General features: G+C 42.3%; 1 protein-coding gene across 2 annotated transcripts; it reads right to left on the bottom strand.

The window, feature by feature from the left end:
* Positions 1-1,270: 1,270 nt before the first annotated feature.
* LOC120413091 (endoplasmic reticulum junction formation protein lunapark-B) lies at positions 1,271-22,463 on the bottom strand. 2 transcript variants are annotated; one of them, XM_039573798.2, is made up of 7 exons: positions 22,015-22,463; positions 21,701-21,826; positions 3,351-3,580; positions 3,088-3,287; positions 2,640-3,029; positions 2,359-2,580; positions 1,271-2,291 (listed from the first exon to the last, which is right to left on the bottom strand). In XM_039573798.2, exons 2-7 carry the CDS (start codon positions 21,725-21,727, stop codon positions 2,137-2,139), a joined length of 1,224 nt encoding a protein of 407 aa, XP_039429732.1. In that variant the 5' UTR covers positions 21,728-21,826; positions 22,015-22,463; the 3' UTR covers positions 1,271-2,136. The 2 variants fall into 2 exon arrangements, with proteins under 2 accessions (XP_039429732.1, XP_039429733.1); XM_039573799.2 differs by lacking the exon at positions 22,015-22,463 and adding an exon at positions 21,893-22,005.
* Between the last annotated feature and the right edge of the window lie 631 nt (positions 22,464-23,094).

Below are 23,094 nucleotides of genomic sequence, written 5' to 3'. Positions count from 1 at the left end.
GAAGTGTTCAAAGTAGGGTAACAGCATCTAATTCCAGCGTGCCTCTAATGTTGCCATATCAGCACTTTGACGTTCAATTACAGCTCATAAAACGCGTTTTCAACTGAAAGCGAGTGATAAATAGTTCAAAATGAAGTGAGTAAGCAAGTTTCTATAAACAGTTTTACAAAATAAGTTGTTTAAATACAGTAGTTATTCGGTAACTGGGCTGAGAACGTAGCCCAGTCACCGAATGTTGCTCGTTAACTGGGCTGAACAAAAAATAACGAGGGGACTACCGATGCATAATATTTTCCCGATGAATATAAAAATAAAAGTTACTCAAATTTATTGACAATGCTTACTTTTCATATTTCTTTAATTGTAACTTAAAATTAAACAAAAGTTTGAAAAAAGTTTTTTTATTTATTGAATATGATTTTTGCATCCATTAACCATTTTTGCATCCAATCCATTTTGGTTTGTTTTGGTTTTTTGACGTTTGTCTGCTTTTTAACTGGGCTACGGCCCAGTTATCGAGTGCCCAGTTAAAAAGCAGCCCAGTTAAACAACGCCCAGTTACCGAAAAACTACTGTAGTGAAATCAGCAAATTGGATTGAGTTAGGAGCGAGTGCTTAACCTGCCAAACATACGATAATTTCCCCTATGTACCTCAAGAAGCACCTTTCATAAAATGTTGAATATTTAAAAAAGTTACATATTTTAATCTTCTTAAACTGTCATGATTTTCTCAACGAACATGGTTTTGAATCGGAAAGCGGAATGCACTTTCGGATTCTTTGGAAAATTTTCCACTAGGAGAAGGTAAAATAAATTTGCAAATAATACATATTATGTGTTTTTGAAACATAACTCAAAAAATCTCTAGATTTTAGATGTTTTTTTTTTAAAGGTCCTGTAAACATATGAAACACAATAGCTTATAGGAACTTTAAAAAACTCTAAAATGTTAAATACTGAATAATTTTAAAAATCGATTTAATTTTTTTTATATTTTAATGCAAAGATTGTTTCGTGGTACGATTATCTGAAGTTTGTATTGTGCGACCATTCGAATAATCGAAGCTTCGGAAAATGATATTTCAAATATTTTTTTATAATAATTTGATAATTTTTATATTTATAGTTTTGATATAGCAAAAAATCTGAAAAACATGAAATCTGCAAATTTTATGGAGAAATTTTGAGCATGCAGTAAAACAATAATCTCGTATAACAAACAAACGGGAAAATTTGTGATACATATTTTCAATAAAACTAGTTTTTAAGTCAATTCAATAACAATAAATTATATCTATTATCTATATCTTTCGTTATGATTTTAGCAGTTTTTTTCTTCTTATAAAAGACAACGAATTAGACAAAATTTCACACGTAACTCATGCTGCAGTCGATGTGCTCCAATCCTGAAAATTTAAATCGCATCGCAGTGTCCAGCTTAGCTTTAAAATTCAACCACGTCTAAATAAGTTCAAGAAATTGCAAACTGTTGTTACCAGTCCAGTCGAGAAATGCTTTTTTTCATTTTAGTTATCACTTTTTCTTCCGCAGTCAAATAAATGCGCATCGTTTTACGGGAAATGTCTACTGTACATCTGTGTTAGTTTCATCTGCTGTTTTCTTTTTTTTTCTGTATTTTACAATAAGTGAAATCTTCAACAATCGGCCAACGAGACGCACGAAGAAAAGCAGAAGTTTTTTTTCTACAAAAGGTCAGTCTACCCTACTGTTGCGCTATGTACTGGGGCTGTAAAGGGTCAAACAAATCGAAACTAGGTTTAAAAGTATTATTACAAAGAAGATAGAACACGCATAAACTAAAACAAGTTAAACTATTGAAATGAAAGAGTACAAACAGCTAGTTTTTCATTTTCCTTTTCGCACAAATGGGTTCTAAATTGACAATTTCACTCTTCTAGCGTACAAACACACACACACGATGATCGTAACTAAGGTGTCATCGCTTTTTTTTATGGTGGCGCATGCAGAAGAATGATTGCTGTCGGATTTGTTTCGGTTCACTGCTCCGTTGGACTGGACTTTGCTGAAATTAGGCGCATTTCGTAACAAAGCCAAGCAAGGAGGTCAACTCTCTTTCTCTTGGGTTGCGCGCGCGTTTACAAGATCCGATCGGTTCAGTCTGCCTTTCCTGTGGCGGCGGCGGCGGTTTCGCTCGCCGGGACTTCGTTGTCGTCCGTGCAATCTTCGAGCTGCGGGTCCTGCTCCGCTTCTTCGGCATCCTGTGGCAGATCTTCTGCTGGTGGTGCGGTGGCTTCCTCCGGGGTTGAGGCTGGAAGGTTTGAGGGAGAAATGTGTTGAGGCTGGAGTTTGTTTGAGCACGTTAAAGTTGTTCTAACCTGCATCGGCTTCGGCACTGTTGCTGTCCTCGGCGGCGGACGACGGTTCCGAGTCTGCGGCGGAGGAGGTTGACCCGCGCTTCTCCCGCAGCATCTTGTCCAGCTGAGCCTGCTCGAACGGAAGCCGAGGGGCCAGCGGGCGCTGTTTTTTAGACGGGTTGAACGCACCGCAGAAGGCGCACCGGAACGCCGCGTACTCGTACTCCTCCTGGAGGGCCATTCCTGAAGAGTGATAGAGGTGTAAAACAATTGCTCAAAGGGTCTTGAAAGCGTGAACTCACCGTTATGCATCAGACATTCCTTGCAGATCATCGCGAACCGGCTGTTGGCGCCGTCGCCCACCAGATAGTCGACCATCTTTTCGAGCATACCCTTCTGGTTATGGTTGATGATCGGGTACGGTGTCCGCCGGTAGGGCATCGTCTGCTGGGGCATCATGCCCACCGGTCGGTGGATCAGTCCCGACTGCTGCTGCTGCATCTGCTGTTGCATCATCGGAGTTTGCTGCCGCATGTTGAATCCGATCGGCGTCGCGATCATTTGCCGACCCGGTCCCATCGGGGTCATTTGCTGCTGTGGACCAGGTGCCGACTGAGGAACCTGTGGTCGAATCGGACCCGGCCCTTTAGGGGTCATCGGCATCGGCTGCGGTCCTTTCATGGGCGTCATTGCTGGAATCGAGACGCATTAAAAACCTGCTTCTCCAACACAGTTCTTCAAAAAACTTACCGCTCAGCGATTGAGTCTGCGTGCGCTGTGACTTGTCCCCAAACTTGTTCAGTATGTCCACGGCCACCTTGTACGTCTCCTTGTCCATCACTTTCTCGAGGATTTTTTTCTTTTCGGCGCGAAGCGCCTTCAACTCCTCCGTATTGCCGATCACCTTCCGCTCGAAGAACCACGCCAGACCCTTCTTGACCAACGTGATGCTGTAAAAATCAATCGCAATTAGGTATCTCAACAATTCTCGAAAAACCCTAGTTCCAACCCACATCATCGGACAGATGAGCAGCGGCAGCGAGTGGATGATGCGTTCGTTCCATGTCGGCGGCAGGAACACAAAGTAGAACACGAGCGAGGCGAGCACGTACAGCACGATCGACACGACGAGGAAGTTGCCGACGAAGCGCTTCTGGCGCTCCTGCGTCGTGATGGTGTACGTTTCCAGGTCCGCTATCTTCTCCTCCAGGGTCTCCAGCAGCGCGTAGGTGGTTTTCTCTTTCTGTTATTGCAATCAGCAAAAAAAAAAAAATTAAAAAAAAACTAATTAGATGACTGCACCTGCTTAGTCGGTGGTTTGTAGCAGGAAATGAATTAAAAAGTGAACGTGAAAAGAGAAACGAAAACCCCCTCAAACAAATGCATGATGGAGCGCGGCAGTAAAGGCCACTGCAGCAAGATTGCGGATGAGATAATTGCTTATTAGATCATTTGTGTGCAATATACCTCGAGAGGCGTAAACTTTGGTTTAGGCAATTAAGGGTTTGCTTATAATTCTACTGAAAAATACTGATAAAATATTTGTTCTCCAAAAACTTCGCGATTTTCTAGTGGACTGTATTTTTTACATCAAATTTCGGCAGAGAAGAAAAAAAGCGCGTCCTTTCTGTGCGAGCGACAAGTAAAAACTTAAGGTAGCTTTATTTCAAGATGATAATGTAGAGGTGGGAACAAAATAGAAAAAGATTTATACGCTAAATTGAAAACACTAATTTTACGACAAACATCCTCCCCACGTTGAAATGCACGTCCGCATTTCAATCCTCCTCGGTCGTCTCCTGGTCCAGCGGAAGCAAGCAAATCTCCGTCACGCCTCGCTTGCACTCGCCCTTCGCCGTTCGTAGTGTCACCACCCTGGTGACGTCGTCCTTTCCGGGATGCAGCGCGATGATTCGACCAAGTTGCCACTGCATCGGCGGAGCGTTCGGGTCGCTGATCAGCACCAAAGCGCCCGGCTGGATCTTGGTAGTTTTGAACCACTTTTGGCGGTTCTGCAGCTCCGGCAAATACTCTGCAATCCACCTCTTCCAGAACTGCTGCTGCATTGCCTGCACGTGTTGCCAGCGGGACAGCGTCGACTGCTTCAGGTGGAGGTAGGACGGCTCGGGAACCGCGCGCATCTCTCGCCCGATCAAAAAGTGTGCTGGAGTCACTGCGGTCAAATCGTTCGGGTCGTCCGAGCACGGCGTCAAGGGCCGCGAATTCAGCACGGCTTCAATTTGCACCAGCACGGTAGTCAGCTCTTCGAAGGTGAGTTTCTGGTTGCCTACTACTCGCTTAAGATGATGCTTGACCGATTTCACCCCAGCTTCCCAGATCCCACCGAAGTGCGGACTGCGCGGCGGGATGAAGCTCCAGGTGATTCCGTGGCTGCTGCAGAACTCCTCCACTTTTTCGATGTGCTGCTCCTCGGCGAACAACTTGGCCAGTCGCTCGAGTTCGGTCTCCGACCCAACGAAGTTGGTTGCGTTGTCGGAGTGCATCTTGTTCACCAGGCCTCGACGTCCAGTGAACCGCCGCAAGGCGGCGAGGAAGGCATCCGTCGTGAGACTTGAGACCAGTTCCAGGTGTATAGCTCGCGTGCTCATACACACGAAGAGGGACACGTACCCCTTCGTCATCATCGGCCTTCGTGCTGCGGTCAGCGACTTGATCAGGAACGGTCCTGCGAAATCGACACCGGTGTGGAAGAACGCAGGGGCCGGTTGTACTCGGTAGGACGGGAGGTCTCCCATCAGCTGGGCCGTTTTCATCGGGTTGACTCGGAAGCACGTCACGCATCCCCGAATCACCTTCCGGATAGTCGTCTTGACGTTCATCGGCCAAAAGCGTTGGCGTATCAGCGCAAGCAGACCCTTCTGGCCCACGTGGAGGTTCTTCACGTGCTCGTAGCGGATGAACGATTCCGTGACAGGGTGCTTGGCAGGCATCAGGATCTGGTGCCGGCTGTCGTACGGCACGAAAGCTTGTTTGATTCGACCGCCAACTCTCAGAAGGCCGTCGTCAGGATCGATGAACGGGTTCAGTCCTCGCAAACGGTGCGAGTGGTTCTCCTTCAACGCCAGCAGCTCGGTCTGGAACGCCTCTCGTTGCACCAAGCGCAAGATTAGCTTCTGCGCCGCCGCGCGCTCCTCGCTCGTCGGCAGGCCCTTTACCACAACCTTCCTTCTTGAGATGATGTAGTTCGCAAACCGCACCACAATGCTCATGCTGCGCAGCAGTCGACGGAAATCTCCAAGCTTGTCGAAGATCCGCAATCGCTGAATCGGCGCCGCCAGCGCCAGACACTTCGTGGATCGCAATCCCGGGAGGTCCGCGCCGTCGAGAAGGGGGGGTTGCACAACCTCGATTGTGCGATTGTTCATCGACACCGGCCCGTCCTTCCAAATGACCCGCTGGATCAAGTTCTGGGGCATCACGCCTCTCGAAATCAGGTCGGCAGGATTGTCATCCGTCGGAATGTATCCCCACCGGTACTTGCTGGTCAGCTGCTGGATTTTCCTCACTCTGTTGGCCATGAACAATTCCAGGTCTTCGGGCTTCTTCGCGATCCAGCTCAGCACTACTTGTGAATCGCACCAAAAATTCACCGAATCAAAGCAAACATCGACGACGTTTACCAGCTTGTCAACCAGTTCAGCGAGAAGCAGCGCACCCTCAAGTTCACCCTTTGGAGTGCTGATTTCTTTCGGGACGTTCTTGACCTTCTTCGGGAGGAGCTTGGACTTGCTGCAAATCAACCGCATCGTGATCTTGCCGTCCGGGTAGATGTTGCGGGCGTACACGCTTGCGCCATACGCATCGTCCGACGCGTCGGAATACCCGTGGAGTTCCACGCGTTCTGCCCCTTCGTCGTAGACCCACCGGGAGACCCGGAAGTCGTTCAGTGCAGGCAGCTGCTCCCGGAATCGACGCCACTCGTTGGCCACACTTTCCGGAACCGGGTCAAGCCAACCGATGTTCTTCAACGTGCCGACCTTCCGCAAGATCAGCTTCGCAGTTGTCACCACCGGACCAGCCAGGCCAAGTGGATCAAAGAATTTGGCAATTTCGCTGAGCACCTTCTGCCGCGTCAGCGGCTTCGTCTCCTCCTCGGGGGGCAGCACGGTGAAGGTGAACCAGTCCTGCGACGCGTTCCACGCCACACCCAACGTCTTCACGACCGACTTGGCAGCCGCGTCCTTCAGGTCGAACGTTGTACCCCAGAGGCTCTCCGGGACTTCTTCGAGAATTGCTGGATCATTTGCGCACCATTTGTGCGCATCTAAGCCGCCGGTGTTCAGCAGCTTGCGCAAGTCTCGACTCAGCAATCGGGCTTCTTCTACACTCTGCGCTCCGCAGAGTCCGTCGTCCACGTAGAACGATTTCTTCAGTGCCGCCGAGGCCAACGGGAACTCCTTCTCGCCATCCTCCGCAATCTGGTTCAACGCCATCGTCGCGTGGAACGGAGATGACGCCAGGCCGTAAGTCACCGTCTTGAGCTCGAACACCTTCAACAGCTGCGATCGGTCGTCACGCCAAAGTATGCGCTGGTACGGCGTGTCTTCGGGGTGCAGCTCAATCTGGCGGAACATCTTCGGGATGTCCGTGGTGAAGACGTACCGGTAGCAGCGGAAGTTCAGCAGGATCGACAGCAGGTCATTCTGGACCGTGGGGCCAACCTTCAGCGCGTCGTTTATGGACACTCCAGTCGACGTTTTCGCAGAGCCGTCAAACACGACTCTCAACTTCGTTGTAGTACTGCTGGGCCGCAAGACGCAGTGATGCGGCAGGTAGTACGCGGATCCAGGTGGTTCGGACGGTCCGACATCGACTTCCTTCATGTGTCCAAGCTGCTCGTACTCGTGAATAAACTTGGCGTACTCTTGTTTCAGGTCGGGTTGCTGATCAAGCCGCCGCTCGAGGTTCAGGAACCGACGAATCGCCATCTCTCGTGACACGCCCAGGTCACTCTTGCGCTCGTTGAACGGGAGGCGAACAACAATCCTCCCGTCTGGCTTTCGACTGTACGTGCTCCGGAAGTGCTCGAGACACTCTTCAGCCGTCGACGTCACCGGTCGCCGCAGATCTTCAACTCCTTCGATCTCCCAAAACCGGTTCAGCAGCTTGTTCAGCTCTTCGTCTTCGTTCACGGTGCAGAACGTACGTGCGATCACTGGTGTTCCTTCAGACATCACGCCACCGACCACCCAGCCCAGTTCCGTGTCTCTGAGCGATGGGAGGTTCGCCGCCAGCGTGATTCGTTTAGCCTTCACAAGATCCCAGAATATGCCTGCTCCGAGCAGCATGTCAACTCGGCCTCGCTGGTTGAAGTTGGGATCCGCAAGTTCAACATCTGGTGGCAGGTTCCACCCAGCGATGTCGATCGTCTTCACCGGCACGTCGCCAGTGATCTTCGGGGCCACCAGGAGCTCGAGGTCGGCAGCAAAGTTGCCAACGCGGGACTTGACCTTCGCGCGCACCAGGTGACTGATTCTGGTCGTTCCCCCGTTCAATCCGCTGACTCGGTAATCAGCCCGTTCCTTTTTGCTCGCCAACAGGTTGGCGAAGCGCTCGGTCACGAAATGGTTCTGTGAACACGAGTCAATCAGCGCCCTACACAGGTAGGGCACGCTGCCGGCGCCGTAAACCAGCACTACAGCCGTCGAGAGTAGAGTCTGCTTCCTTGGAGCTTCGGATGTGGTGCAGAGTGTCAGACCTTGGCCAGCCTGGGACGATCCCGCCGTGGCCGGTGGAACGGATTGAGTGCGGACTTCTGCGCTGACCGTTGACGCCGTGTTTGCAGCCGGTTCTTGCTTCTTTGGCCCATCGGTGTGAAGCAGGGTATGGTGCCGCTTGCTGCACTTCTGGCACGAGTTCGTCGACGTGCACCCATCGGTGCGGTGCCCCTTCCTCAGACAATTAAAGCACAGGCCATGCTTCCGCAAGTGGCTGTACCTCTCGTTCACACTTTTCTGCTTGAACTGTTCACACTTTATCACTTCATGGTCCTGGTTGCACACTGAACACTTCCCCTCGCTGGCCACCACCAGGGTCTTCGTTTTTGTTACCGACCGTTGCGGTTTCACTTTTTCACTTTCACTGTTCTGCTCCAGCTTGTCCGCGATTCTGCGCTTCTCCTTCAAGAACACGATCGTGGCCTCGTAGGTCGGCAACTCTCCCGCCTTCTGGTTTGCTTCCCATGCTCTGCGCATGTCCTTGTCCATTCTCGAGACCAGCAGGTTAACTACCATCTGCTCCCCCAGTCCGTTGGCCGGAAGGTTCAACTTCTTGAGAGCTTCGATGTTCTTCACGCAGACGTCAATCACTTTCCGAAGCTCGGCGGTGTTGTCGCGGGTGATCTTTGGCATGGCGAAGATGTTCTCAATGTGCCGTTCGATGATCGCCCGTCTGTCCTCATACAACTCCTCAAGAAGAGCCCACGCCGCGTCGTAGTCATTATTATTGACCATCTCCTGGTCAATCACGCCGGCTGCCCTTCCAATCAGCGCGTCCCGGAGGTGGTACAGTTTGATCGATGGTGCCTCGTTTGTGTATCGTGCCATTATGTTCTGGAACATGGACTTAAACGAGTACCATGTCTCAAACGTGCCGTCGAACTTCGGGAGTGGTACACTCAACGGCGGAAGAACCTGCTGCACACCGACGTTGGTAGGAGCTGCCGGAACTAGAGCAGCGACCCCAGGTTTCTCGAGCCTCTCGAGGTATTCGTTGAGATCGATGCACACCTTGTCGTACAAAGTCTCAAAGTTCAGCTCGCTTCTTTCGTGTTGCATTCGTTGGTCAGCGCTCAGAGGCATCGCGTGGATTTGACCCTGGTACTCACCAAACTTCGAGAAGCAGTCTCTCGCGTTGCTTAATTGCTGCTTCAAGAAGTGTCCGTTGCGCAAGTTCGGGTTCGGCGCAGCCACGCTGGTCTTGAGCGCCGTCTGCAACCGCTTCAGCTTGCTCTCCATCGCCTCCCGCTGTCGAACAAGCGCGTTGAGTTGCTCCTCCATTTCTCGAATTTTCTGCTTCCGACGCTGCTCTTCCAGTTGCTTCTTTACCGGGGTCACTTCTTTTTCCGTGTCGTCACCGCTTTCGTGTTCTTCCTCTGGCACTTCTGGTTTCTTCTTGGGCGTATTCTTCTTCTTCTTCTTTTTCCCGCTTTTAGGAGTACGCGGCAGAGTCATGCTTTTCCATGCTCTTTTTTCGCGAGATGGGTGCTACGCCCCAAGCCGGAAGAGTCTTTCTCGCCACGTGGCTCCTACGCCCAACGAACCACTCCGGAAGAGTTCTTTTTCGCACTTTTTTCACGCGCGGACCCCAAGGGTCGGTTTTCGCACTTTTTTCTTCCGGAACCGTCAAACGTTTCTTTTCGGACTGCTCTACAGCCGCCCGTCCGCTGACTTCCGGAATAAAGCACTTTTTCGCGCGTGGGTGCTACGCCCCGCGCCCCACGCTTTCACTCGCAAACACTTCGCTCGCGAACGTTCGATTCGGATTTCCCCGCCGGTCAATCCGTCTTTTTCACTCCCGGACACTACTTCAGTGATCCGGCCTTGAAGGACCAAATGTTCTCCAAAAACTTCGCGATTTTCTAGTGGACTGTATTTTTTACATCAAATTTCGGCAGAGAAGAAAAAAAGCGCGTCCTTTCTGTGCGAGCGACAAGTAAAAACTTAAGGTAGCTTTATTTCAAGATGATAATGTAGAGGTGGGAACAAAATAGAAAAAGATTTATACGCTAAATTGAAAACACTAATTTTACGACAAACAATATTTTTAAAAGTCACATCATTTTTAGCATGTCTGGGTTTATTCAAAAATCTTTTGAATTTTTGATAATTTTCGGGGTAATTTTTGTTTGTTTTTTTTTTCTTCAAATCTTTCATTTTTTGAAAACTAATAATTGCAAAACAACTGAACTAGTGCAAAATGCATTTTAAAACACTTTTTCCATTCAAATGTTGAGACTATGCCTTGTTACCGGGGCCCCGGCGATGGCCTGATATGAGCTACGGAACAACATTGGCAATATGGCGTCGTTTGTTTACAAACATGAGATTGTTTGTGGACGAACCGAAAAATTTACTTTTTTGTAAAAAAAAATCTATAACCATTGTGCAATAACATTAAGTCTTACAAAACAGTCGAAATTTCGTTAAATTCTAGACCAGAATTTGTTTTATTATTATTTTTCAATTTAAACCTCTTTTATCGCGATTCTGATCAAGATTGCTCATCAAATCATCGTGCCTTTAGTGTATCTTTAGTTTTCACATCGATTCGCTGTAGATTCGTGCTTAAATTTTGAAATTTAGCATAAATTAATATAAGTTGCAAAATTTCTAACTTCAGCCATGTGCAACAATTTCCACATCACCCATGCGGGAAACCGATAATGGGGTAATTCATGCGTTCCAAACTGTCAAAATTCCAAAACGTCATTGCCAATCTTCGGTTCGCTGCTTTTGTTCGTGTTTGAAGTTTCGGGCCGAGACTCTGCTTGTTACATTTTTTTTGATTGTTTTGCCCCCTTCCTCGACCCGGCCAGAGCCTGGGGACAAAACCATCTGCCTAAAAACTATAATGAAAAGGAAAATCGATGTCAAATACAGTACTTGTTCGGTAACTGGCCTGAGAACGTAGCCCAGTCATCGAATGCTGCTTGATAACTGGGCTGAACAAAAATTACGAGGGGATCATCGATGCATAATATTTCAATTCAATTCAATTCGGTTTTATTTGTGAATAATCAAGTTACAATGAGTTCATTTAGGTGCACAACAGAGTTTTGGTGTTCCTTTCAGCTGTGTTTTACATCGTAATTCAATCGAAAAATTGTAACTTATAACTATGGAATAGACAAGAAAAGAAAAAGTTTTCAAAAAACTTACAGATCAAAAAACTTACAGACTGCATAATATTTCCCTGATGAAATATAAAAATAAAGCTTACTCAATTTTACTATTCATATTTCTTTAATTGTCTTGAAATTGAATAAAAGATTGATAAAAGCTTTTTTTTTTTAATTCAACATGATTTTTGCATCCACTAACCCCTCGGTCATTTCGGTTTGTTTTGGTTTTTTGACGTTTGTCTGCTTTTTAACTGGGCTTCGCTTTTTAACCAGTTATCGAGCGCCCAGTTAAACAACGCCCAGTTACCGAAGAAGTACTGTACATGCCATCCAGCGTTTCTAAAACGCCGACGGAAACCTACCATGCATAACCAAAGACGTGAACTTTAAGTAGGTATCTCGAATGTATTTTTTTTACACAAAAAACTTTTTTTTTCTGGTGTCTTTCGACAAAAACTAAACTGACATGAACTACGAGATTAAACTCCATTCCGAATATGTCTGTCTGCATAATTCCTTTGATTTTTTGATGTCTTAAATAGCCTTTCATACCCAAATAGATTAAAGTAATGAAAGAATTCCTAAACATTAAGTAAGGCTCTCAAAACGATTTCAGTGAATTTGAAAAAAGGAAGGTATTTCAAAACTGTTGTCTGAAAATAATTTTCAGACGAGTATTCTTGAGATTCCCGACCTTTTTACAGAAAATCTCAAATTCCCTTTTCCTGTTTTTTTTTGCGGATTTTGATGAATTCCTGACTTTCCTGCTTGAGTCCTTTGTCTTTTGCCTTTCTTACTAAAGAAAGGTATAGGTTTTACTTTAAGCACTGACGAACTGACGTGCCACCCCATACATATTTTTGAGAAAATTCTGACCGCAAAATCTCCAGCGAACACCAACTCCATCTACCTTCAGGTTCGCTGAACTAATTCTCACGTGTTTTCGATATTGCGACTATGCTTGAAATTGTAATCTGCGTCGTTTCAATAAAATCTGCGCTCAGAACTTTTTTGGAGTGCGCTATTCAATTCGCTGAAAGCGCGTGCAAGTTTAAGCTGACTTCAACAATACATTGCATGTAAACATTGGCGCGGAGCGAGAGGGAAGAGAGAAAAATCGGTTGACAGATTGTTCGCTAGAAGAAAAAACGCCAAACAAGAAGAAGACAACTGCGGTCAAAAGTGGTTTGCTCGTGGCATGTCAGTTCGTCAGTGCTTTAAGGCTGGACGTCATTTCCAGCTTCGTAAATATGTCGATTCAGCATGAATTTTAATCCGAAAAATCGCTAAAAAATCACACTGCATCGATTTTCGACGCTTCGTCGCCAAGTCGACAAGTTGTCAAGTTGAGCTTCAAACACTGGCGCGAGAATGCTGGCGCATCTATTTTGTGGCTCGACTTATACTCGTTTTGTAGTAGCTTGTCTACCGATGTTTCCTACAACATGTAAGATATCGTAGCTTTTCGGTTTCTTTTGCCCTGTCCGTTTTTGCATAACTGTCCAATGTTTATGCAAAAACTTTTGTGACATAGGACATTCATCCGGCTACAATCAATTTGTTTCCCGTGCGCTCCTAAAATCGCCTAAAAGTAGACTTCATTTTTTCGTGATTTCGTAAGTTTATTTAACAGGGTTCATTGGATTCCAATAGGAGCTTTCTAAGCTTTTCATCGTTTATATCGTTTTCAAAGTTTTCAATGCTGGCGACGCCAATGGCTTTCTACCTAAGGTAATCGCGATTGAGTGTGTAGTGGTGTAGTTGTTAAAATAGCTATCTCTGACTCTGTCACTTTCGTAGAAGCTGAATGGCTAGCTTCCCTGCACCGTCCGGCACACGCGGTTCACTTGTACCTCGGTTTTGCTTGGCTTGGTGCGCTGGAACGATGAACCAAAATATTGCGCGTATTCCCGTAAAAGACACGTGGCATACCAGCCTCGAAACGACGCGCCGCACTTTCGGCAAATCGCGCTGTCAAATCCCATACTGCGCGTTTTGTTTTTGTTGTTCTTCTTCTTCGAATTGCATGGTATTGTTGCCGGGTATGTTTTTTATTGCACCAAAAGTGCAAAACATCGCTGGCAACAGTGTCTGCGGCACATTCTGAAATACGGCGCGGCGTGTACCTTTGAATGAAACGGACAATACCAACACACAAAAGGGCTCGTACCAAAGCTAAAAAACCAAAACCGCGGTGTACGTTGTCACTGGCACATGGGAAGCTTGCTATGATCGCGTTTGTCATAAACGCTTGTTTGATTACAAACTTACAAACATATTGTACGATTGAAAATCTTGACTTTTTTTTGATAAGGTCCTATAAACAAATGTAAACATTGAGTGTATCCCTTTCACACCTTATGTCAAAGTCCATCGGAGTAAGCGGGATACACTCAATGTTTACATTTGTTTATAGGACCTTATCAAAAAAAAGTCAAGAAATATTCTCTTGGTGAAAATTGCGTTTTTTATTTCTTTTGGAAATCATATCATTTATAATACATTGCTTTCGTCATAAAACTTTCTTTTGTGCTGACGTTATAAATAAACAAAGTCGATGTTATGATTTGAAAAAAAGTTCTACCATTGTTATATTCTTTAGTAAGAAAGGCTCTATCTCACCCCAGGTAGGATTAAATCGGGTTTTAGACTATAACAGTATTTTTACATTTCTTCCCACTAATACCTCAATGTTGCCGTAGATACAGGATCGATCAGAAAGCAGATTGAGTAGTCACTTATGTGCTTGTCTTATAGGCTTGTCAGATCTTCAACCTTCTGAACTCGTTGGAAAGGTCTTTTCAATACATTTCTAAAAATGCTAAACTTCATAGTTTTAAATAGCGACTTGTGGGACCCTAAGACGGATCGAATGAGACCAAAACAGACAAAATTTGTTGTGCCAAGCCTCAAGCGGTTTTGTATCAACATCCCACCACACACACAGACATTGAAGGTGGCTTGATTGAAAAGAAAGTACTCGCAAAAATTCAAAAAATAAAAAAGCTAGTTTTTGGTGTGTATACGAGCTTTTCTGTTTCAAAGAAGGGAGCACAAACGTTTAACAGTAGGTCTATTCCCGTACTTGCAGAATTGCAGAATTTCTGCAGCTTCTGCAGAATTCTGCAGCCAGCATAAGTCACTTTTTTGCAGCACGTTCCCGTACTTTTCAGCTCGCTCTCTTCATCTCTCTCTTTTGCAGAAGTTCTGCAAGGAGAGAAGCCGCAAAACTTTTGCCTGGGTAGCGCGTTCCAGTACTTTTTCTGCAATATTGTACACAGTTGAGTGGATTTACTCAAATTGGGTATTGAAGTTTTTTTTTTAAATTATTTCAAAACAATTAAAAAAAATGGATTGACAAAAATTGTAATTGAAAGAAGTTTACCTCTAGAACGGGGACTCATTTTTTATGCAAATCAACATTTTATCTAAAAAATCAAGCATGTACCATTTATTAAACTAGAAATTAATAATGCTTAGGTAGACATTTTATATTAGAAACAACTCAAAACTTTTACATTAGATAAACAATTTAAGAAATGAGAATGGCAGGTACGTTTAACATTCCAACGCCCAAGGCTCCAAAAAAGTTGGAACGGTAACTTCAACTCAAAGGTTCTCGGGCACAACTCAACCAATCAAGATAATTCTTCTTTCCAGTGATTTGTTAGGATGTGCAGATGATTATAGAACTTTGCAGAACTTAATTTGATCAAATCTGTAATTTTTGCGATCAAAAACATCGTTCCAACTTTTTTTTTCGCGTGTAAAAAAAAATCGTCAAAAATTCCGCGGAGGCAGTCGTTTTAAAAAAAGGTGGAACGATGTTTTCGGTCGCAAAAATTACAGATTTGTTCAAATCAAGTTCTGCAAAATTTTAGGATCATCTAGACATTCTTACAAATCACTGAAAACAAGAATCGTCCCGATTGGTTGAGAAATGCCCGAGAACCAGCGAGTTGAAGTTACCGTTCCACCTTTTTTGAAGGCTTGGGCGTCCGTGTAAGTTCGACATGCGTTGGGCGTTCCAGTGTTAAAAAACATAATTAAAAAAAAGAAAAAGGTTTAATATAGAAGGTATGTTTATATAGACCATAAATACATGTTTTAATAGCAAAATGTATGCAAGATAACATAAATAAATTATGATTGGATTTCACATCGAAGAACAACGCAGCGAAATTGACAAATAAAAAAAAAATGAATCACAAACTCTACAATTTTGAAAGGCGTCATCCATAAAGTATGTCACGCTCTAGGGGGGGAGGGGGGGTCTGAGCAAGTGTGACATTGCATGTTATAAGTATAGGAAAAGCGTGACAAAGGGGGGGAGGGGGGGTAAATTTTGGCTGATTTTAGCGTGACGTACTTTATGGATGAAGCCAAACTCATAAATTTAGAAATCTGAAAATTAAGAAATTCGTGATTAATAATATAAAAAAAAAACTATTTTCAAATTGAGGAACTTGAAAAAAATAAATCAGATATTAGAGAAATTTAAAAATGCAAATATTTATTTCAGAAAAAAAAACAATAAATCAGAAATTCAAAGCTTGAAAAATACAAATAATTAAAAATTAAACATTGACAATTTCAAAAAAATCTTAATTTTCAAAATTCGAAATAAAAAAATAAAGGTTTCTAACTTAAAAGTTCCTAAACTTAAAAATTCAAATATTTTTATATTCGAAATAAATGAATCAAAAGTTTGAATATTTCAAAGTTCAGAACACCAAAAATTCAAAAGGTACAGTTTAAAAAAAAAATATAAAAAATAAAGAAACTAAAAAAAACAAAAATAAGTAAAATTTTAAAATTCTGTACATAAAAAAATGAAAACTCAAATAATAAAAAATAGAAACAGTTCGTACTCTATTTTCCGAAGAACTCGCAAAATGTTCAATCTCTAAATCCTCTAAACCTGATTTTCTAACGACTCCAAAAAAATGTACTTTTTGTGATTCAAGGCGCATTTAAGAATTTTAGAATTTATACTTCCTAAAATTTAAGAATTCGACTAAATTACATCACATTTTTTGGTTCAAATAAGAATACAAATTGGTAGCACCGTTAAAGGAAAAATTTATTATTTGGCAATTAAATTTACCTATTATTTAAACACACATATTTAGTCTATTCAAAAAGTTATCATTTTAACACTAAAAATATCGCTATATCATTAATGAACTAAGCTTGAAATCGTTAACACAAAAAAATTCGTTCTCAATAAAACCAGACATAAAAAAAACTAACTAACCAAAAAATCCATCAATTCAAAATATACAAACGTCTCTTCAAAAGACTAATTCAATTTAGTAATAATAAAACAAAAAAAAATATTACAGCTAATAATAAAATGCTTGATTTCACCCAAATTGCAAACTTTATGTAAGCGTGTACTCAACATCCATCACACCAACTTGCAGTCACTTATCAACAAGAAAGAGAAGAGAGAGCTTGCAGAAATAGTACGGGAACGGTTTTGTTGCAACTTCTGTCTCTCTCATTGAAGAATTTATGCCTGGGAAAAAAGTTACTTATGTTGCAGAAAAGTACGGGAACGCTCTGCTGCCGATTTCGTGCAGAATTGCAGAATTCTGCAGTACGGGAATAGACCTAGTATTTGTATACTGTCATCAGGGGTGACATTGGGTCTGGGGGGTGAGATTGGGTCATACAAAAATGCTGAAATTTGTATGACCCAATCTAACCCCCCAGACCCAATGTCACCCCTTATGACGGTACCTAGATGTTGAAATATATGTATTTTTTGACGAGTAACTTCGTCTTAGAGCTTTAAACGCCTTTTTATATATTTTCTTTGCACAAGTTTTATGTTTTGAAGTTTAATCGAACCGATCAAAAACAGCTCGTTTATAATTAATGTATCGCAAATCTTTTGAAAGCTAACCTGGAAAATGAAAATTTAGAAAAAAAATCATTCTAAAATTATTTTGATATATTGAGTTTAAAAAAAACATCGTCATTTGATGTAAAAACTTTGAAAATCCTTTTGATTCTCGGGAGAAAAACGGGAAAAATACGGGAATTTGAATATTGAAATCTGGTGGCCGCTCTGATTGGTCAACCTGAAGCAGCTATTGGGTCACTCCAATCGTTGCTCTGGATTTGCCTTTCGCTTGGCTTCAAGTGAATGGAAATAGAAAATAACTTTCAATTCAATTCGGTTTTATTTGTCAATAATCAAATTACAAATTCGTTTCGTTTTCGTTTCGTTTTCGTTTTACGGAGCAAGGTGGGGGACGCGGCCTCAAGTCAGTCCAAGTCCGGTTTCTTGTGGAAAAAAGGGTAGTGGCCGAACTAGTATTGCATACAAAATGAACACCACCGGAAGATATAGGGGATCGGGAGGGGGAAGGTGAAAGAAAATTAGTGTAGGTGTGAGTAGTAAGAACTTGGATGACTTGAGCAGTTACGGTAATCTAAGTTTAACACTGAATAAAGGAAATCTGAAATTATGATCCAAAGTAAAAAGGCCCGGAGAAATTAAATTATGAGTTAATTAAATAAGAAAATGTAACTAATCGCAGACTAATCATTTACGGAAAACTGACTAACTTGAATCAACAACCTAAACTAAACTGTCTTAAAGTAACTTGAATCTCAAATCCCCGACATTTTAATTGCAAAGCCAAACATTCCTTTACCTTGTTTCAAAACCTGACTTGCCGCTTCCAAAACCAATAAACATAAATGAACAGTTCATACTTTACAAGTTGAATACTCTTCATCAAGAAGACTATTTCGTGCCTTCCATTTCATTAGGGCACAGAAGCTCTGCAAACAAGAGTGTATCCCTATCATACCTAATATAAACTGTCATTTGAGTGAAAGAGATGAACTCCTGTTCACAAAACCCTTGTGTCACTTTGAAATGTTAGGCTCCATTTCGTGCTTTCCATTTCATTAGGGCACAAAACTTTTGTAAACAATAGTGTATCCCTCTCACACCTTATGCAAACTGTCATTTGAGTGAAAGGGATACATTATTGTTTACACAAGTTTTGTGCCCTTTTGAAATGTTAGGCTCCATTTGATCGTCAAAACTCCAGTAAAACTTCGATTCGCAACAATGGTCGATACAACCATAATCCGAGAACCGTTAGTTCAACAGATTAACGAATTTTGTCCGATATCATTTCATTATTGATTGATCGAGACTCTATGGATGTTTTGACAATTCCGAATGGTTAGTATATCACTTAAATTGTAATCAGAGATTCTGATAGCATCACTTAACTCGTTTACACAGAACTGTCGGCCTGGAATTATTAAACAATCTAAAGTTACAAAAAAAACTAGCTATTCTGAGTGCCTTGCAAAAAACTTATTTATTAAAATACCAGATCCTAACCTAACACCCTCATTAAGATAAGAAAAAAATAAATTATTTAATATAATCCCACAATGCCTAGAAGAGACCTCTCTTACTGTTGTGCGTAAGCGTTGCTTTGCTTTATGAATTTCTACCTAAGCTAACGATGTATCAAAGAGATTTAAACCTGTTCCTACCAGATTTTATAAACAAGAATATTGAGATGCAAATAAAAAAAATCAATATCTTGCAATTTTCAATAGTATAAAAGTTGTGATTTCTATCAACACAAGTATATAAATATAAAATAAATGTGTGATATATATCAACATCGGAAACCATCTTTGCAAATAGCCCTGAAACGACGGCAACGTGTGGCTCCATCTCCAGGGGTCAATAATCAAATTACAAATTGTAAATATTATGTAGGGGCAGGGGGGGGGCAGAATGGACCAGGGGGGCAGAATGGGCCACCCTTGGTTTTGGGCTTTAGAATGGATTTAGACCAATTGTAAGGCAAGGGTCTTATAAAGGACGTCAAATAACATCACCATACCGAAAACGACGTTTGAATTCATTGTATTTTTCGAATTATGAGCAAAAATGTAAATTTATTGAAAAACCACGCAAATGTTGTTTATTTCGAAGTTTTTAAATAAGCTTTCTGAAAAGTTGGATTGTTTGAAAAAGTTTGCTCAATGCTTATAACGTTACTAGAGGTTACTACCAAGGTATACAAACAACAACGGAACCTTAAAATCATTTAGAGGCTTGGTGGTGGAAGTGTTAAATTAAAATCCACTTGGGGGCAGAATGGACCACCCTTATCCTACCTTATAAAAACAATCAAAAGTTATGAAATTTGGATTAAATGGATTATTTCACTCCTGGAAGCTTCACAAATCACGTTTAATGCAAAATTAGTTGATTTTTTAGTTGTTTTGATGATTATTTGTAAAAATAGTGTCCTTTTTCAACATATTAACACTATTTTCAAAAATCTTTGTTTTGGTAAGTGACTATTTTTATTAAAGTGGTCTAACTTCATGGAAACTATGTTAGAAAGGTACCTTAAGTCATTTCTTATCTCCCTTCAACGTTGTATTAGACAAAATGGCTTATTTTCTAAGGTGGCCCATTCTGCCCCACAGGGTGGCCCATTCTGCCCCGCACCCTGGAAAAAAGTCGAAAAAAACTTTTTTTTTAAGTGGCTCAAAAACAGTTTTAAGCTAAAAAAAATTCATCAACCAAGTAGGGGCAGGGGGGGCAGAATGGACCAGGGGGGCAGAATGGGCCACCCTTGGTTTTGGGCTTTAGAACGGATTAAGACCAATTGTAAGGCAAGGGTCTTATAGAGGACGTCAAATAACTTCACCATACCGAAAACGACGTTTGAATTCATTGTATTCTTCGAATTATGAGCAAAAATGTAAATTTATTAGAAAAACCACGCAAACGTTGTTTATTTCGAGGTTTTTAAATAAGCTTTTTGAAAAGTTGGATTGTTTAAAAAAGTTTGCTCAATGCTTATAACGTTACTAGATGTTACTACCAAGTTACACAAACAACAACGGAACCTTAAAATCATTTAGAGGCTTGGTGGTGGAAGTGTTAAATTAAAATCCACTTGGGGGCAGAATGGACCACCCTTATCTTGCCTTATAAAAACAATCAAAAGTTATGAAATTAGGATGAAATGGATTATTTCACTCCTGGTAGCTTCACAAATAACGTTTAATGCAACATTAGTTGATTTTTTAGTTGTTTTGATGATTATTTGTAAAAATAGTGTCCTTTTTCAACATATTAACACTATTTTCAAAAATGTTTGTTTTGGTAAGTGACTATTTTTATTAAAGCGGTCTAACTTCATGGAAACTATGCTAGAAAGATACCTTAAGTCATTTCTTATCTCCCTTCAACGTTGTATTAGACGAAATGGCTTGTTTTCTAAGGTGGCCCATTCTGCCCCGCAGGGTGGCCCATTCTGCCCCGCACCCTGGAAAAGTAGTCGAAAAAACTTTTTTTTTAAGGTGGCTCAAAAATAGTTTTAAGCTAAAAAAAATCTTCAACCAAGTATACAACATTGAAGGGAACATCCCAAAGCATAAGCCTACTATACTGAATTCATAAGTTTTCATGTTTTTCTCTGGTTTTTGGCGCATTTTACTTAGGCGGGCCATTCTGCCCCCCCTGCCCCTACCTAACAGTTTTTGTGTTCATTTCAGCCGTGTGTTACGTCATAATTCGGTTTAAAGCAATTGTTACTGTTAATTAATTCATAAACAAGAGTAAGGAATAGTTTTCAAAAAACTTACACAGTGGCTAATGATAGGGGATAGGAATAGAGAAAACTGACAACTAGATCACAGCAAAATTTAATCAATTATAGATGTGCTTAATCATCAGCTCCCCAAAGTTCAGGAATTGCTCCGCCTTATTACGGCAGGTCCGGAACCGCGTCATCATCTCCCCCGCGAGAGCAAAGAACTCCGGAAGGGTAAAGAGATCTTCTCCGGTGACTTCGTGCTGGGCCGCATTGCCGCTACCGGCAGCAACCACAAATAGACAATAATAAACAATTCGTGGTGTATAAAATTGAGATTATGGATTAAAATTTGTGCAGTAATTATTGTAAGGCAGAAGGTATAAGCGTTTGGAATCTTCTCTATTTTTTTCTGATTTTGATTTGAATTCCGGAAGCATTCGAAGGGTCTAATTTAAAATTTAAACTTATATTACTCACTTTAGCTCAGAATTACTCATATTATTGGAATGACTCAGAATTCCTAACTAGAATAACTCGATATTTTGTGATTCATAACCGAGTTTTGCAAAACTTGGTTCGACTTTTCAAATTTTTAACTTTGACCTGAGTTTGTTCTTCTAATGAAAAATCTACCTAATCTCATGTTATTTTGAAATAGGCCTGGCAAATGGTACTATTTAAAAAGCAAAATCTTCTTTCAGAAATAACCTGCTGGAAATGACAAAAATTTAATAAAGATTGATTGAAATCATTTCTTCCCACTTAAAAAGTAACATCAATAACTAAATCAATGCGCCCCACGCTGCCCACAAACACACCCTACCCTCAAGCCTTTAACCTTACGCGATAACAAAATCAAAGCCATAAAGCGACGTGTACTCGCGATTTTACTCACCCGAAACCGTGAAATAATTGCACCCATGGCTCCTGCTTTGGTTTTTCGTCTATCCTTTCTCTATCCAAAAAAAAATCAACTTTTACTTGTCCACCCAAACGCGTAGCGCCGTCGGAAGAGAAAATCCTGAAAAGCAAAAGAAGCAACAATTAAGAAAAACCTACCGGTGGTGGTCAGCAAATCAAACCCAACTTCACTTTAACGGGCACGATTTTTGCCTCAAAAAGTCACTCTAATAATAAATCCCCCATCCATGGACTTCATCCGCCAGGGAATCCAAAAATAAACACGTAAACTTCGTCCGATCCTCTCACCTTTCTCCTCCTGCTCCTTCCACGTAGCTCGTCACCACCTTCTCTTGCGTGACTCTCTGGTCGTCGTCGATTGCGTCGTTTATTATGTGTATTTCGAGAGGGGTCACCCGCCGGGGGTCACTTCCGGTCCAGTGACACCGGTGTTTACACGGTGCAGTTGGACACACAACAAAGCAGGCAGCGGTTCTGTGAGGCCACCTTAAAATCCTTTCATTTTACACAACACTCTTCACTGTTTCTCAGCTGTCGTGGTCGCCGCCGCCACCACCGCCGTGCAGCGCATCTAATTAATTAGCTTATTTCGGAGTGGAAACCTACGCACGCGATTAATAAATTATTTCGCGAATTCGACCACCAATCGCCACAACAAAAGTTTGCCACAAATCCAACAGTTGGACCGAAGTTTTGAAAGGTGAATGAGCGATCGCGGGTTGTTGAGCGTGTGTTTGTGCTTTTGTTGCCAGTTATCAACTGTCAAAGCTGTCAGTGCATTTTGCGGTTGCACAAGCGAACCGGTTCAGAACACAGGTATCGAAAAGACGTTTAATTTTTAAAAACTAGCACCGGATTTTTTTGTGGCAAAATTTCCATACAAATTTTAAAAAATTGTATTGCAGATTACAGCGATTTTCAGACAATCGTGCAAGTTGTGGAAAACTCTATATTAAAGTGCACCCCTCAAACTACAGCAGAAAAAAACTGTCTAAGACACACACCCGAAAACTTTGCTTCAAATCAATGATATATCTATGGTAATAAATAAGTCCAATTCACAAGAAGTACTTCTTGTATTGTGAGAACTACCATGCCATCGTTATCCTCAACGCGGCCTATAAAGTGTTCTCCCAGATCTTCTTCAGCCGTATACCGCCGATTTTGTTGGAAGTTATCATGTCGCGGCATTCGTTCATTGATGGGAGATAGACAACTGACAAAATCTGCACTGTGCGAGGGGTGAGACACATGCCCTAATTAACTAAAAATAATCGTTTAGTTAATTAGAATTTACAGTTGGTTGATTAGGATTATCGCTAATCAATTAGCGTATTCCTACCCTTCAAATTTTATCTTGAGCTGACG

This window comes from Culex pipiens, chromosome 2, assembly GCF_016801865.2.
Source record: "Culex pipiens pallens isolate TS chromosome 2, TS_CPP_V2, whole genome shotgun sequence".
Taxonomy (NCBI): domain Eukaryota; kingdom Metazoa; phylum Arthropoda; class Insecta; order Diptera; family Culicidae; genus Culex; species Culex pipiens.
This window is presented reverse-complemented; position numbering and strand designations above follow the sequence as displayed.